The sequence below is a fragment of the Myodes glareolus genome, chromosome X (assembly GCF_982192425.1).
Source record: "Myodes glareolus chromosome X, mMyoGla1.1, whole genome shotgun sequence".
In the NCBI taxonomy this organism is placed as follows: domain Eukaryota; kingdom Metazoa; phylum Chordata; class Mammalia; order Rodentia; family Cricetidae; genus Myodes; species Myodes glareolus.
In genome coordinates this window covers 83,309,227-83,325,613 of record NC_142053.1, presented here as the reverse complement: position 1 = coordinate 83,325,613, position 16,387 = coordinate 83,309,227, and the positions used below count along the sequence as shown (strand labels likewise).

General features: G+C 37.2%; 1 protein-coding gene across 1 annotated transcript in view; it reads right to left on the bottom strand.

Annotated features, from left to right (window-relative positions):
- Tex11 (testis expressed 11) overlaps positions 1-16,387 on the bottom strand; it is a 267,891-nt gene that overhangs the window by 57,044 nt on the left and 194,460 nt on the right. Inside the window, exons 20-23 of the mRNA XM_048417933.3 lie at positions 15,129-15,169; positions 13,864-13,950; positions 12,077-12,147; positions 10,687-10,808 (exon numbers count right to left, since the gene is read on the bottom strand). Of these exons, the coding sequence (XP_048273890.1) occupies positions 10,687-10,808; positions 12,077-12,147; positions 13,864-13,950; positions 15,129-15,169 (321 nt within the window). The remainder of the gene's footprint in view (positions 1-10,686; positions 10,809-12,076; positions 12,148-13,863; positions 13,951-15,128; positions 15,170-16,387) is intronic.

Below are 16,387 nucleotides of genomic sequence, written 5' to 3'. Positions count from 1 at the left end.
GCAGTATGTCAGTTTTTTATTAACCAATGAGAGTAATACATATTCACAGTGTACAGAAGGATTATTTCACATAGAAGTGATAGGATAAAAGAGTAGGTTATTGAATCTACTTTAATCAAAAAACAATTATCAATCTTAGATATTTTACATTGGTATATATTTTGGTTTATTAATACAAATTTAAAGTTAATTTTGTTATAGTGTATATGTATTTCTATTCTTCTTTGGGATGCTATGTTTATGCACCTCATTTAAAAATATAATATATACTTAAGAAATACAGATTAATAGTTATTTTAATAGTCAAATTTATAGTCATGGTAGGTATGCTTTCAATGTCATTCTAATTAATCTTTTCCAAAAACTCAAGAGTCAGATACCGGGGTAAGAACCTGGAAGATCGGAGGAGCAGGGAGCAGCTACCAGTTGCCTCCCACCTCTACTGCTCTTCCATCCAAAAGAACCGAGATGCTCTCTTTGCCCCACCTTGCTACTTCTTGTCTCCTCTCTGTCTACAGTCCTCCAAGCCTCTATTGTTAATTTAGGTCAGTTAGTGGCTAGCTCTGCCCTCTGACTCCAAGCAAGCTTTTTAAAAAAATTTTATTTAAAATATTTTGTTTTCATTTTACATACCACAGTTCCCCTTTTTTTCCGTCTTCCCACTCCCCCTCCCTTTCTCCCACCCACTCCTCAGAAAGTGTAAGGCCTCCCATGGGGAGTAAATAAAATCTGGCACATTAAGTTGAGGCAGGACCAACACCCCCCCCCCCCCTCCGCCATAGAGACTGAGCAACATATCCCTCCATAGGGAATGGGCTCTAAAAAGCCAGTTCATGTAACTAGGGATAAATCCTGGTCCCACTGCCAGTGGGACCACAGACTGCCCAAGCCACACAACTGTTACTCACATTTAGAGGGCAGTTCAGTCCTATGCAGGCTCCCCAGCTATCAGTCTGGAATCAGTGAGTTCCTATTAGCTTGGGTCAGCTGTTTCTGTGGATTTCCCCATCATGGTCTTGACCCTTTTGCTCATATTATCGCTTCTTCCTCTCTTCGGCTGGACTCCAGGAGCCTGGCCCAGTGCTTGGATGTGGATCTCTGCCTATGGTTCCATCAATTACTGGATGATGTTCTATGATGACAGTTAGGGTGGTCATCAATCTGATTACAGAGGAAGGCCAGTTCAGGCATCGTCTCCACTATTGCTTGGAGTTTTAGCTGGGGTCATCCTTGTGGATTCCTGGGACTTTCCCTAAGCACCAGGTTTCTCCCTATCTCCATAATGGCTCCATCTATCAAGATATCTCTTTCCGTTTATATGCCACAAAGTTGGAAAATGTAAAAGAAATGGACATTTTTTTAGATAAGTACCATATAGCAAAGTTGAACCAAGAACAGGTGAACAATCTAAATAGACCTGTTAGTCGCGAAGAATTAGAAGCTGTTATCAAAAATCTCCCTACCAAAAAAAGCCCAGGACCAGATGGTTTCAATGCAGAATTCTACCAGAACTTCCAGGAAGAGCTAATACCTATACTCCTTAACGTATTCCACAATATAGAAACAGAAGAGTCATTGCCAAACTCCTTTTATGAAGCTACAGTTACTCTAATACCAAAACCACACAAAGACACAACCAAGAAAGAGAATTACAGGCCAATCTCACTCATGAACATCGACACGAAAATTCTCAATAAAATACTGGCAAACTGAATCCAAGAACACATTAGAAAAATTATCCATTATGATCAAGTAGGCTTCATCCCAGAGATGCAGGGCTGGTTCAGCATACGCAAATCTATCAATGTAATCCATCATATAAATAAATTGAAAGAAAAAAACCATATGATCATTTCATTGGATGCTGAAAAAGCATTTGACAAAATTCAACATCCATTTATGATAAAGGTGTTGGAAAGACTGGAGATACAAGGATCATACCTAAATATAATAAAAGCAATATACAGCAAGCCGACAGCTAACATCAAATTGAATGGAGAGAAACTCAAAGCCTTTCCACTAAAATCAGTAACACGACAAGGCTGTCCACTCTCTCCATACCTCTTCAATATAGTGCTTGAAGTTCTAGCAACATAACATCCCAACAACATAAGGGGATCAAGGGGATTTGAATTGGAAAGGATGAAGTTAAACTTTTGTTATTTGCAGACGATATGATAGTGTACATAAGCGACCCCCAAAACTCTACCAACGAACTCCTACAGCTGATAAACACCTTTAGTAATGTGACAGGATACAAGATCAACTCCAAAAAAATCAGTTGCCCTCCTATTCACAAAGGATAAAGAAACAGAGAGGGAAATCAGAGAAACATCACCTTTCATGATAGCCACAAATAGCATAAAATATCTTGGGGTAACTCTAACCAAGGAAGTGAAAGACCTATTTGACAAGAACTTTAAGTCTTTGAAGAAAGAAATTGAGGAGAATACCAGAAAATGGAAAGACCTCCCCTGCTCTTGGATTGGGAGAATCAACATAGTAAAAATGGCAATTCTACCAAAAGCAATCTATAGATTCAATGCAATCCCCATCAAAATCCCATCAAACTTCTTCACAGACCTTGAGAGAACAATAATCAAGTTTATACGGCAAAACAAAAAACCCAGGATAGCCAAAACAATCTTATACAAGATTCTTATACAAAGGAACTTCTGGAGGCATTACCATCCCTGACTTCAAACTCTATTACAGAGCTACAGTATTGAAAACAGCTTGGTATTGGCATAAGAACAGAGAAGTCAACCTATGGAATCGAATAGAAGACCCGGATATTAACCCACAAACCTATGAACACCTAATTTTCGACAAGGGAGCTAAAGGTATACAATGGAAGAAGGAAAGCATCTTTAACAAATGGTGCTGGCATAACTGGATGTCAACCTGTAGAAGAATGAAAGTAGATCCATATCTATCACCATGCACAAAACTCAAGTCCAAATGGATTAAACACATCAACATTAATCTGTCCACTTTGAACCTGATAGAAGAGAAAGTGGGAAGTAGTCTACAAGATATAGGCACAGGAGGCCACTTCCTAAGCAGAACCCCAGGAGCACAGACAATAAGAGAATCAATGAATAAATGGGACCTACTGAAACTGAGAAGCTTCTGTAAAGCAAAGGACACTGTCAGTAAGACAAAAAGGCTACCTTCTGACTGGGAGAAGATCTTCACCAACCCCTCATCAGACAAAGGTCTGATCTCCAAAATATACAAAGAACTCAAGAAACTAGACATTAAAGCTCTAATTAACCCAATTAAAAAATGGGGTACTGAACTGAACAGAGAATTCACAACAGATGAACTTCGAATGGCCAGAAGACACTTAAGGTCATGCTCAACCTCCTTAGTGATCAGGGAAATGCAAATCAAAACCACTTTGAGATACCATCTTACACCTGTCAGAATAGCTAAAGTCAAAAACACCAATGATAGCCTATGCTGGAGAGGATGTGGAGTGAGGGGAACACTCATCCATTGTTGGTGGGAATGCAAACTTGTGCAGCCACTGTGGAAATCAGTGTGGCGGTTTCTCAGGAAACTGGGAGTCAACTTCCCTCAGGACCCAGCAATTCCACTCTTGGGAATATACCCAAGAGATGCCCTATCATACTACAAAAGTATTTGTTCAACTATGTTCATAGCTGCACTATTTGTAATAGCCAGAACCTGGAAACAACCTAGGTGCCCCTCAATAGAAGAATGGTTAAAGAAGGTGTGGAACATATATACATTAGAGTTTTACTCAGCGGTAAAAAACAATGACATCTTGAATTTTGCATGCAAATGGATGGAAATAGAAAATGCTTTACTGAGTGAGGTAACCCAGACCCAAAAAGAGGAATATGGTATGTACTCACACATAAGTGGTTTCTAGCCATAGTTAAAGGTCTTTGAGTCTAGAATTTGTGATCCTAGAGAAGCTAAATAAGAAGGTGAACCTGAAGAAAATCATATAGTTATCCTCCTGGATAGTGGAACTAGGCAAGATTGCCAGACAAACTCGGGTGCATGGGGGTGGGGGAGTGGAAGTAAGGGGAGATGTTTAGGGAGAGGGGGAGGATTGGGGATGGCTTGGGGGAATGGGAGGGGGAAGGGAGGAAGGATGGTTGTGGGAGCAGGGAGTTTTATATCTCAGCTAAGGGAGCCATTTTAGGGTTTGCAAGAGACTTGAATCTGGAGGGGTTCCCAGTAAAAATTAAATAAAAAAATAAAAAAAATTAAAAAAAAATTAAAAAAAATAATAAAAAAAGAAAAGAAAACTCTTTACTGAGTCAGGTAAGCCAGACCCAAAAAGAGAAATATGGTATGTATTCACTCATAAGTGGATTCTAGCCATAATTAAAGGTCTTTGAGCCTATTATTCGTGATCCTAGAGAAGCTGGATAGGAGGGTGAACCTGAAGAAAATCCAGGTAGTTTTCCTCCTGGAGATTGGAAATAGACAAGAGTCCCAGATCCTTCATCTGGCGATGGATGGAGTTGGAGACGGAGACCCACATTGGAACACTGGATTTAACTCCCTAGGTCCAAATGAGAAGCAGAAGGAAAGAAAACGTGAACAAGGAAGGCAAGATTAGAGGGAACCTTCATTCGACGAGGGATGGCGATACAGACGGAGACCCACATTGGAGCACCGGACTGAGTCCCCAAAGGTCCAAACGAGGAGCAGAAGGAGGAAGAACATGAAAAAGGAAATCACTCCCTCGAGGGGTGCGATCACCCACTGATACAAGGGGACTGATCTAATGAGAGTTCACCAAGGCCAGTTGTCTGGGACTGAGCGAGCATGTAATCCAGCCAGATTCTCTGAATGAGGCCGGATTCTGTGAATGTGGCTGGCCCAGAGTCTCTCTGAAAAGCCATTGACAATGACACTGGGACTTGTTTCCTCTGCATATACTGGATTTTTGGGATCCAGTCTGTTTGGATGCTCACCTTCCTGGACCTGGAGGGAGGGGGGGAGGAGCTTGAACTACCCTCAGGGCGGGAGACCCTGACTGTTATTGGGGATGGAGAGGGAGGAGGGGAGGGAGTGGGGGGAGTGGGAGGGTGTTGGAAGGAGGGGCGGAAATGGAGACTTTTGTATTTTAATAAACTTTGAAAAAAAAACAAAAAAAAATAAAAATCTGCTTAGCATTGCATGACTCCCCTTAGGGACAAAGAGGGAGGAGGAGAGGGAGGGGGGAGTGGGAGGGTGTTGGGAAGAGGGGCGTAAATGGAATCTTTTATAATTTAATAAAATTACTTAAAAAAAAGATATCTCCTTCCTTGCCAAGCAAGCTTTATTTGTGAGAACACAATCAAAATATCACATATTTCCCCATTTTTCTAAATAAAAAGCAAAGGTTTTAATTAAGGTAGTAAAACTATATACAATAAATAAAATAACTATGTACACAATATACAGACAAGAATTACATTAACAATGTCCAGTCCATTTATCTTTGACAAATTCAGAGAAAATATTCCATTGTCTGTCCTATCTTGGTGAATTCAAAGTTTGTTTCTTTTGGGGAGTAGTGTGAGGGAGATGTCAGCCAGCTGCTGAGGAAGCAGGATGTATAGAAAATGAAGTAGCAAGCCATGAGCTACATGGCGAAGCATAGATAAGAAACATGAGTTAATTTAAGTCTAAGTGTTAGCTAGTAACAAGCCTGAGCTATCAGCCTGTCAGCTTTTTATTAACCAAAGAGAGTAATACAAACATATTCACAGTGCATAGAAGGATTATTCCACAGCACAAGTCATATTATTAGATTTACATAAAAAGCTCACAATAGGCAAACAATATGGACAGAAAGTAGATTACTGGTTGCTTAGAGCTGGTGACAATGATGAAGAGTACCAGCTAATGGGTAAAAAAAAATTCTAAAATTAGATTTTGTTGATAGTTGTACAGCTCAAAATATCCTATAAAGTATTAAAATGTACATATAAATGGATGGTTTGGGATGGAGATAAAGCTTGGTGGCAGCATACGTGCCTAGAATGCACAAGGCCCTGAGTTTAATTCTCAACAATGTCCAAAATCAAAATGAATGGGTGAATTACATACAGGATATATGAATTATATCTCATTAAGTCTATTAAAATTTAGATGGAAAGATCTCCCATGTTCATGAATTGTTAGGATTAACATAGTAAAAATGGCCACCCTACCAAAAGCAATCTAAAGATTCAATGCAATTCCCATCAAAATCCCAACACAATACTCTAAAGACCTTGAAAAGACAATTTTCAGCTACATATAGAAACACAAAAAATTTCAGAATACCTAAAACAATTGTGTATAATTAAAGAACTGCTTGAGGTATTAATCCCTATCCTCAAATTGTACCACAGAGTTATAGTAACAATAACAACATGATATTGACACAAAACAGAAATCAAATGAAAGATCCAGACATATCCATACACCTATGGACACCTGTTTCTGCAAAGAAGCCAGAAATATTATTATTTTGGAATAATAAAACCATCAAACTGGATGGTTGCATACAGAAGGATTCAAATAAATCTATACTTACCACCCCACACAAAGCTCAACCCCAAATGGATCAAAGACTTCATTATAAAACCAGATACATTAAGCCTTATAGAAGAGAAAGTTTGGAATAGCCTTCAATGCATTGGCACAGGAGACAACTTTCTGAACAGAACACTGAAAGCACAGGAACTAAGATCAACAATTAATTAACAGGACCTCACAAAACTGAAAAGCTTCTGTAAGGTAAAGGACACTATCATATAGACAAAGCAGCAGTGTACAGAATGGGAAAAAGATGTTTACCAACTTCACATCTGATAGAGGGAAAATATCAAAATATATAAAAAACTCAAAAACTAGATATTAATAAAATTATCCACTTTTAAAAAATGAGATATACATCTATAAGGAGAATTCTCAAAAGAGAAAACTCAAATGGCTGAAAAGTACTTTTAAAAATGTTCCAATATTCTGAGCCATCGGGAAAATGCAAATAAAAACTACTTTGAGATTTCATTTTACACCTCTCATAATGGCTAAGATCAAAAACACAGAGACAGGAAAGGATGTGGAGTAAGGGGAACATTCCTTCATTGCTGTTGATACCATAAACTTGTTGGCAAAATTTCCCGCATGTCAGTTTAATTTTCTGTATTCATTGAGATAGATAGTTTAATGTATCCAGACTGAACTAAAAAGGAGTAACTTTTATATTAGTTTCTTTTGTCAGTTCTGTAATAAAGAAGCAACTTATGGAACAAAGAGTTTATTCTGGCTTACAGTTTATGAGCACACAGTCCATCATGTTGAAGAAGGCATGGCAGCAGGGGCAGGAGGCAGCTGGTTGTTACACTGCACATCAGGGGGAAAGCAGATAGTGCTAGATTCTGGTGCTCAGCTACTTTTCTCTTTTTAATGCAAGTCTGGGACCCTAGTTCATGGTATGGTATTACTCACATTTAGGGCTGGTTCTCCCACCTTAGTTAACTAATCTAGACAGTCCCTCACAGATCTGCCCAGAGACTTGTCTCTTTGGTAATTCTAGGTCCTGTTAAGTTGGCAACATTAACCATCACATGGTACTGCTATTTTCAGTAAAGCAAAAGTGCTTATAGAGAATAAAATTACATTCACCTTTATTTTTTAAGAAGTTAAATTCTTGCCTAGTTTTTCTCTGGGGAAGTCAGATTATTTTCCTCTCTATTCTTTTTTAATGGAAAAGACTTCTTAAAGGGGCTCACTTACCCTCATGAACAAAGACATCTCTGTATGTCTAGTATCTACTAAGAAATTGATGTTCAAATTGTTTCTTTTAATTCCATGTGTATAAATGTCTCATTTGTGTAACTTGTGCATGCCTGATGCCCACAGAAGATAGAAGAGGAACTTTGATCCCCTGTAACTGGTGTTATAGTTGGTTGTGAGCAACCACGAAGGTGCTGGTAATCAAACCTGGATCCACTGGGAAAGCAGCCAGCGCTCTTAACCATTGAGCCATCTCTCCAGCCTCTCAAACATTTTTTGAGCTGAACTCAAAAAAGGAACACAAAGAAATGTAACAGGCCCCAGACCTTACTAGGTCCCCCAGATCTTAGCACAACTGACTCCATGATTAAAGTACCATTCAGGCTATAAAACTCAGCACATAGACAGTACTACCTGTCAAAACTAAAAGAAAGATCTAATCCATCAAAGTCCACAGTTAATAGGAAAGTCTCTAAATGTACTAGCCTTGGTTTTTGGCTTCTATAGTTCTGCTTTTGGTTAACTGTTCTTGGTAAATGAAATATGTCAACCCAAAGCATGGTTTTTGTACTTAAAAGCTCACCCCGAGAAAGGCTCAGAGCTTCACCGAAATCCCAGACACTCAGTGTAGTCTCCAGCCAGCAAAGGCTTTCTATTGGCTTAAATACCATGTCTGAACAGTCTACTCTGGTGAATACCTCACAAGAAACAGACATACGATGAGAGTTTATTCTAAATTTAAAGAATAATATGAAAGAAGTGATTAACAGAAGATAGAGGGTAAAGAGCAAAATGGGCTTTAAACCTGTTAGAGAAGCGAAAACCTAGTAAGTATGGGAAATTAAGGTGTTTTCTTTTTATAGGCAAGAGAAACCAAGCAGAGAGAGAACTCAGGTGTGTATGACTTCTTGATATTGTAACATGGCACTGTCATTTACAAAGCTTGTGCTGGAGAACCATGTGATTGAGTGAAAAAATTTAAAAACCCTCATGTTTCAAGTACGTTTACAATTTTTCACTGGGGTGCATTCATAGCTATCCTGGGCTGCATGTAACCAATGAATTGTGGGTTGGAAATGCTCCATTAATTCTTAAAAATCAAACAGAAAGTGATAATTATATGACTGAACGACTTTCTTTGAAGAAGGAAGATAGAGTTGCAGGTGTGTGGGAGATGGTAATTCTGGTAGCTCCTAAAAAGGTAGGTTTAAGAGTGGAGGTAGCATAGAAGAGAAAGTGAGAAGTACACTTGAATGCATTGGCACAGGAGACCACTTCCTAAATAGAACCCCAGCAGCACAGACACTGAGAGAAACAATAAATGGGACCTCCTGAAACTGAAAGTTTCAGTAAAGCAAAGGACATGGTCAACAAGACAAAACGACAGCCTACAGAATGGGAAAAGATCTTCACTAACCCCACATCAGACAGAGGTCTGATCTCTAAAATATACAAAGAACTCAAGAAATTGGTCATCAAAAGAACAAATAATCCAATAAAAAATGGAGTATAGACTTAAACAGAGAGCTCTCAACAGAGGAATCTAAAATGGCTGAAAGACACTTAAGGAAATGTTCAACATCCTTAGCCAGCAGAGAAATGCAAATCAAAACAACTCTGAGATTCCATCTTACACCTGTCAGAATGGCCAAGATCAAAAACACTGATGACAACTTATGCTGGAGAGGTTGTGGGGTAAAGGGAACACTTCTGCATTGCTGGTGGGAATGCAAGCTGTTACAACCCCCTTTGGATGTCAGTGTGGCGATTTCTCAGAAGATTAGGAAACAACCTTCCTCAAGACCCAGTAATACCACTTTTGGGTATATATTCAAAGGATGCTCAGTCGTGCCACAAGGACATGTGCTCAACTATGTTCATAGAAGCATTGTTTGTCATAGCCAAAACCTGGAAACAACCTATATGCCCCTCAACCGAAGAATAGATGAGGAAAATGTGGTACATTTATACAATGGAGTACTACACAGCAGAAAAAAATGGCATCTTGAAATTTGCAGGCAAATGGATGGATCTAGAAAACATCATATTGAGTGAGGTAACTCAGACCCAGAAAGACAAATATCATATGTACTCACTCATAAGTGGTTGGTAGACATAAAACAAAGAAAACCAGTCTACAATTCACAATCCCAGAGAACCTAGACAACAATGAGGACCCTAAGAGAGACACACATGGATCTAATCTACATGAGAAGTAGAAAAAGACAAGATCTCCTGAGTAAATTAGGAGCATGACGACCATGGGAGAGGGTAGAAGGGAAGGGGAGAGGAAGGGAGAAGAGCAAGGAAAGTGTATAGTTCAATAAAACCAATAAAAAAAAAGAGTGGAGGTAGGTGTTATGGCTAACATCTGCAATCTCAAAGAGGATGAGTCAGGAGAACTACCATGAGTTTGAGGCCATATGGTGTATAATTTGAAACCTTGTATCATAAAAACCAAGAAGAAAGGAATTGAGCATTGAATTCAGACAAAGGTAATCTTATGACTTGTTAGACATAAGATAATGATGACATATTTAAGCAAATATAATTGAGTAAAAAAATAAGCTAAGGAAATCGGTTCACTTGGCTATAAAATTCTAGAAATAGATGAGTTCTTTCATAGCAAATGTGTGAAAGGAACCAAAAGTAGAGGAAACACTTTGATTGGTCATATATATAACCGTAGAGAGACAATGGAGAACAGATTAGGAATGACTTGTCCATGGGAAGGGGCAGCTAAAAAGAAGAGGCTAAGTCAAATGTAACCTTTGCTTAGGAAGGAATTAGCCATTACAAACCTCTGAAATCAAAATACTTATAGAATGGAGGAAAGGATTTTCTAAGAGGGAATAAAAGTAAATGTGTCAGGAAAATAAATCTACCAAACAGCACACTTAGCCCTCAGCTGTTCTTTGAAGATTGAACATTACCTGTTCGTAAGTTGTTGGAGCTTTTCTTCCCTGCTCTAGATCAACTGCAGCTGCTACAAGTAAACATGTTTTCTGTGCAATCAGTAGTCCTTGATCAGAAGGACAAAAAAGGGACAGCTGATAAGAAACAACCAGAACATCAATGAATGTGGAGAATTCTGTCAGCTGAACACAATCAGAATCAAAATCAGCAACATCTTGTCTGAATGAGAAAATTCTGCAGGAAAACCACATGTTGCCATAAAAATGATACAGACTATCACACTGATTTGCAGTTTTAATTTTATATTACTTTTTATTGTTTTTGGTACCTTCCTAGAGATAAAAAGCTTCTCTTCTTTAGTTGTTTTCTCAATGACAAGTACTGTCATTAGGCCCTGAATGCCTATCTAGCAATTTACTTCTTGGGTGATGCTGCCATTTATAGGTGATTTTCCTCCTGGGAAGTAGTTTTTCCTTTGTCCTGAGCAGAGCCCAAATCAGTACTTAAATTGTTATGTTTGAAGAGGACAATGTCAAATCCTGACAAGCATTAAACATAACCTCATCATTAAACCCTGTCCTCTAGTTTTCGGAAATTCTGAGTGTTTTACTATAATAAAACTCTAAGCCACTTTGATTTCTACATGTCAATCTTGCACAAGCATCACCACAAATGTCAAAGCTGAAATGGACGTATGCCATCTAATTAAAACTGCATTTATACAGAAACTTGCAGACTTATTTTTTTTTTTTACTGGTACTTGGGATTGAGCCCAGGACCTTGTATATGCTAGATAAGTATTCTACCACTGAGTAGCATTCCTAGACTTGCTTAATCTTCCCAAACATTTAGGGATAACAATCATGACCTTCACTGAATAAATAACATTTAAGTTGTCCAATCTCTTAGGTCTCGGGTTACTTAAGGTGAAGGAACTGTGTTCTTCAGTTCCTTCCAGCTCGAAAATTCGGAACATTGACTTGGTCTCAATTTGTCAGATGCATCTGTAACCCCTCTGTTTTCATTCCCCACCAGTACTTGAACCTCTTTCTAACTTTTTAATGTCTGATTTGGAGGTAAATGATTATTTTTGGATGCTTAAAAGCGAATAATAAATTCACAAATTCTTACATATAGAACCTGCGCCAGAAAAAAAAATAAAGAACACTCAAACTTCTCATCTTCTTTTTCAACCCGTGCTGTTCACGACTACTTATACTACAGGTGCTTTTATGTGACCTTCCCTAACGTGTTGGTAGCTGGTGACATTGGAGCATGCCCATTCTAAAGAGACTTCTGTTTTAGCATAGGACTCTGGAACTCTGTCCTGACAAAGGGAACGGAATTGTTCTGTAATGGCAGAACTTTGTGCTCTATAATCAATGTTTGTGATGAAATTTACCTTATAGGAAACCATGAAAAAGTTTTTCATTGTCTCTCGATAACTCTCAGACTGCAGAGCTAAGTTCCAAGCTGAAAGTTAAGATGAATACTATAATTATGAAAAATTGACTGTTTAGTTTATATTACCATAATCTCTACTGTCAATATTTTCAATACTAATTTAATGGTAAAGGGGTTCTTGGGATTAATTATATTTTACTTAAATTTTTAAATTTAAAATTAATTAAAATGAAATTAAATAGGTAAATAAACTATTTTGTTTTTGGAAAAAGAAATTGACTTTACGTTTGTGGAGAAACCTTTTGCCAAGAAATTTAGAGATTTCTATCACTTCTAATCATCCATTCTAAGTCAATGACAAATGAGGTACTGTTTAATTTTTTTATGTTTGAGACATACAAAAAGAATTCTCAGTAGTATATCTATCTATCTACCTACGTAACTCTCTGTAACAGTAACAAAGAAACACATCATGAATTTAAAAGGGAGTAAGATGTTTGTGGAGTGGAAAATGGGAGAGGTTGGAGGGAGAAAAAGGAGAGGGGAAATGATGTAATTATATATTAATTAAAAAATACATACAAAGAAGAGAGTCACTAAGTGGTAACTGAAAGTCACCAAGTCATCAAAAAAGAAGTTTAAGCTTAGGAAAGATCAGAATCTACTAAAATCAATGGTTAGAGTATTTATGGAGTATTTTCTATTTTCCAAATTTTAGTAGAAGTCCCAAGTAGGTAAAACAAAGTGAGTGAGAAAAATACCTTTATCTTTTCAAATTTTTAAAAGGCCAAAGTCATGAAATCTTTCTATATTTTAAAATACTTATTTTCCAAATTTCTTAGAATTCACACTATTTATTCCCTTTTGCCCAGATGAAATCCTCAAGGAATCCCATAAAACAGGACAGGGTTCACGTAGAACCAGTTCACTCTGTGATACTGTTAAGTCCTTAGCTGCCTCAGTAATTTTTATATCATTTTCATTAATTAAAGTCCAGAAAAAGAAAATGGCACAATTATGAATTGTGCCACTTAATGAACTGTAATAAAATAAACATATATCTACACCAAGAAAGATTTTGGTAATTCCCAGAAAATTGCAAGCTCCCTTCAAGACCAGGATCCCTTTTTATGGTAAACGCTACCTTAATTATTTTCTTCACATTATATTTTTTAAAATTATTTTCTTATTACTTTCATGATAAAGTCATAGCAACTTCTACACACATGAATATAATGCACATTGACCCCATTTTCTCTCAATGTTTTTCTTTCTTACCTCCTAAACAGATCACTATTTGATTTTTAACACTGAATCAGTTTTGCCTTTTTTAACTGTGCATAAATTGAATCACGCATTATGTACTCTTAAATGCCTGGCTCTTTTTATTCAACAATATGTTTCTGAGATGTATCCATATTGTTGCACATAGTTTATTTTTTGGTGGATCACATCAAATCATAAGTTCAGCTTTCTAGAGCAGGTTTAGAAAAATAATTTGGGGAATTATAGTTATAATTATATATATAAGTTATAGTTCATCATTTTGTTTTTCATCATTCTCCTCAGAAAAGAAAATTAGTATGGAATACTTTGTTATGTGTGAGATAAATACATTGTTTCATATAAAATCCTTAGTAAATGACCCTACATAAGACATGTATGTATTTCTATTTTACACACAATGAAACCAAGATTCAGAAAGTTATATACGTATACCAAAGGTTCAGAAGAAAGAGCCAGTGGTATAATAGAATGCTATAATGCCCACAGATTTTCTTTTACCTATTTTTCTGAACCAATTGGCATCATTAACTTTAGAATCCAAAGTTGAAGGATCTTCATCACAATGCTGATAAAATTTCAGGAGTGCTGTATCAAATAGGAAAATGGGATATTTTTATCTTACATGCTCTCAAAGTTCTTAATCATCCTTTAAAGATAGTATGAATCTAGAAGGTTCATTTCCATATATATACATTTGCATATCAAAAATGATCCAAGCGAGAAAAAGCATTGCTATGTTTCATGAAGGCATTAACGCAAACTTTGAGGGAACAAACATATCTTTAGAGAGGATTATAAATTTAATTATTACAATTATTCACTACTTGAGGCACACAGAATAAAGAGCAGGAATAATAAGTAAAGTACTAAAATGATGCTTAGTATGCATGAATCTCTGGGTTCAATCTCTGGCACCAAACAAAACACCCTAAAATAATTCATAGTATCAATAGGCTGGCATAATATTTACTTAGATTCCACAATAAGTATAATATAGAACCAGAACATGCTATCACCACGAGAAAGCATTTATTACTCACCCCATGCTCTTCTCAGAAAAAGAATACCAACCAGTAAAGTTTTCTTTGAAAAGCTTTGGCTTTGAGTCATTTTGCTATGTTTATAATCCTGTATTTGAATATAAAATTCAACTATTGTAGTAAGTAGATTAAAGTTTCTAAGATACAGACTTTTGGGTATACTCAGAAATGACATATCCTTTGAGCAGAAGGGACACCACCAAATAAAGCATGGTGCTAATAAAAAGAATGTGGTGTTGCTAGATAGCAGTTTAGAGCAGTGGCCAGGAAGGATTATGCATAGGCAGAAGAGAGGAGATGACACCGACTTGTGTAAATAGGGAAAATAAGAGAACAAACAATTCAAATTAGATTAAGAAGGCACAAAACAACCAGCAGTGCCCAGAGAATTTCATTTGTCATGTTCATTTTTACATGTTCAATTATAGGATAGGAAATTAAAAGGGAAGGAAGGATGAGGAGGAAGGAAAGAGAGCAGGAGGGAGGGAAGTGTCTTTAAGACAAATTAGGATAAAATGGACTGAAATCACATTTAGAAGTAGATGTTAGTAATGGCAAACATTTCCCTTCTTGTGGATAAAAAAACTAAAAGCTTCCTGTGGTAAACATTAACAATGAGCATGAAGTTTAAAATATTAGAGTTAGTATGTTCCATATACTGGGAGGATTCAAGAGAGGATAGAGGCAAGATGAAGGATTGAAAATAAGTAAGGACATAATTACCTGTGTTCAAGTAAGTCAAAAGTTTGTCCATTTCTTTCTTTCTAAAAATTAAAGAAAAAGGAGTTTTTATGTACTAAACCTTTACTGTAGAAAATAATTGAAAGAAACACTGTGTCTGAGAATTGGGCTAAAAATGACAAAATGTACAGTTTCTAGTTCAATGATAATCTATGACTCCAGCACATACCTTCCACTGTCAGACACGGTCACTCAGAACCGGTGTGCTCACACTTTTCTCTCTTTCTCTACTATTCTTAGTGAATGGTTTCAATGACTGACAAGCTTTCATATTTGGGAGCAGGTAGTGACCTCTGGTTCCTTTTTAAAGCTTTATGTATTTTATGTGTATGTGTGTTCACCTGCATGCATGTATATGTACCACATGTGTGCAGTACCTACAGAGGCCAGAAGAGCACATCAGATCCTCTGAAACTACAGTTACTGGCGGTTGTGATCTGGGAACTGAACCTGGGTCCTCTGCAGGAACAAGTGCTCTTAATTGCTGAGCCACCTCTCCATGCTACCTATTTTTTTCTGAGCGTATGTGTTTTGTTTGTTTGCTTCAGGACAGGAATTTGAATCTCTGTCTTAAGTAAAATTGTATAGAGGTCTAATGTCTAAGAAAAAGTAAGGTTCAGTGGTAGAATACTTGTCTCTAATGAGATGCTTTAGATTCTGTCTCCGGCACTGAAAAGAAGTGGAGGTGCTCCGAGTGAATTAAGAGTAGATGGTGGACTGGAACCTCATCTTTAAGGAAATATCACATAATTTCCACCATTCTGAGGAAAGCCATCTAAAAAAAAACCTGTTTATCTAATACAAACTCCTCATTTTACAGTTGAGGAAACATACTTTATAGCAGGGAATGGTTCACAGAAGGTGACACGGTTAGTGACAAAGTCAAATCTTCTACCCTGATCTTTTAATCTTCTGTCAAATTGGTTTAAGGGGTTAAGAAATTTTAGCAAAGGATTGTGGCTTCCCATTCTATTTTTAGGAGACTAGAAATTTATATTCTGACCTAACAAGTAAAAAGCAGAACAGACTGAAAAATCAACAGCTCTTCTTGACTCCATAACAGGAGCGAGGAATAAGGGCAAGTTACTGCCAAAATTACTGCTGAGGTGGACCAGCGAATACAGTGAGACGTAGAGCAGAGACTTGGGCCTGGAAATGATGGGGGAACTAAAGCCTTAGTGAGAAAAGTTGGCTTATGGTTGGCAAATCACTGGATGCTTATTCTGGACAAGTCTTAAAGC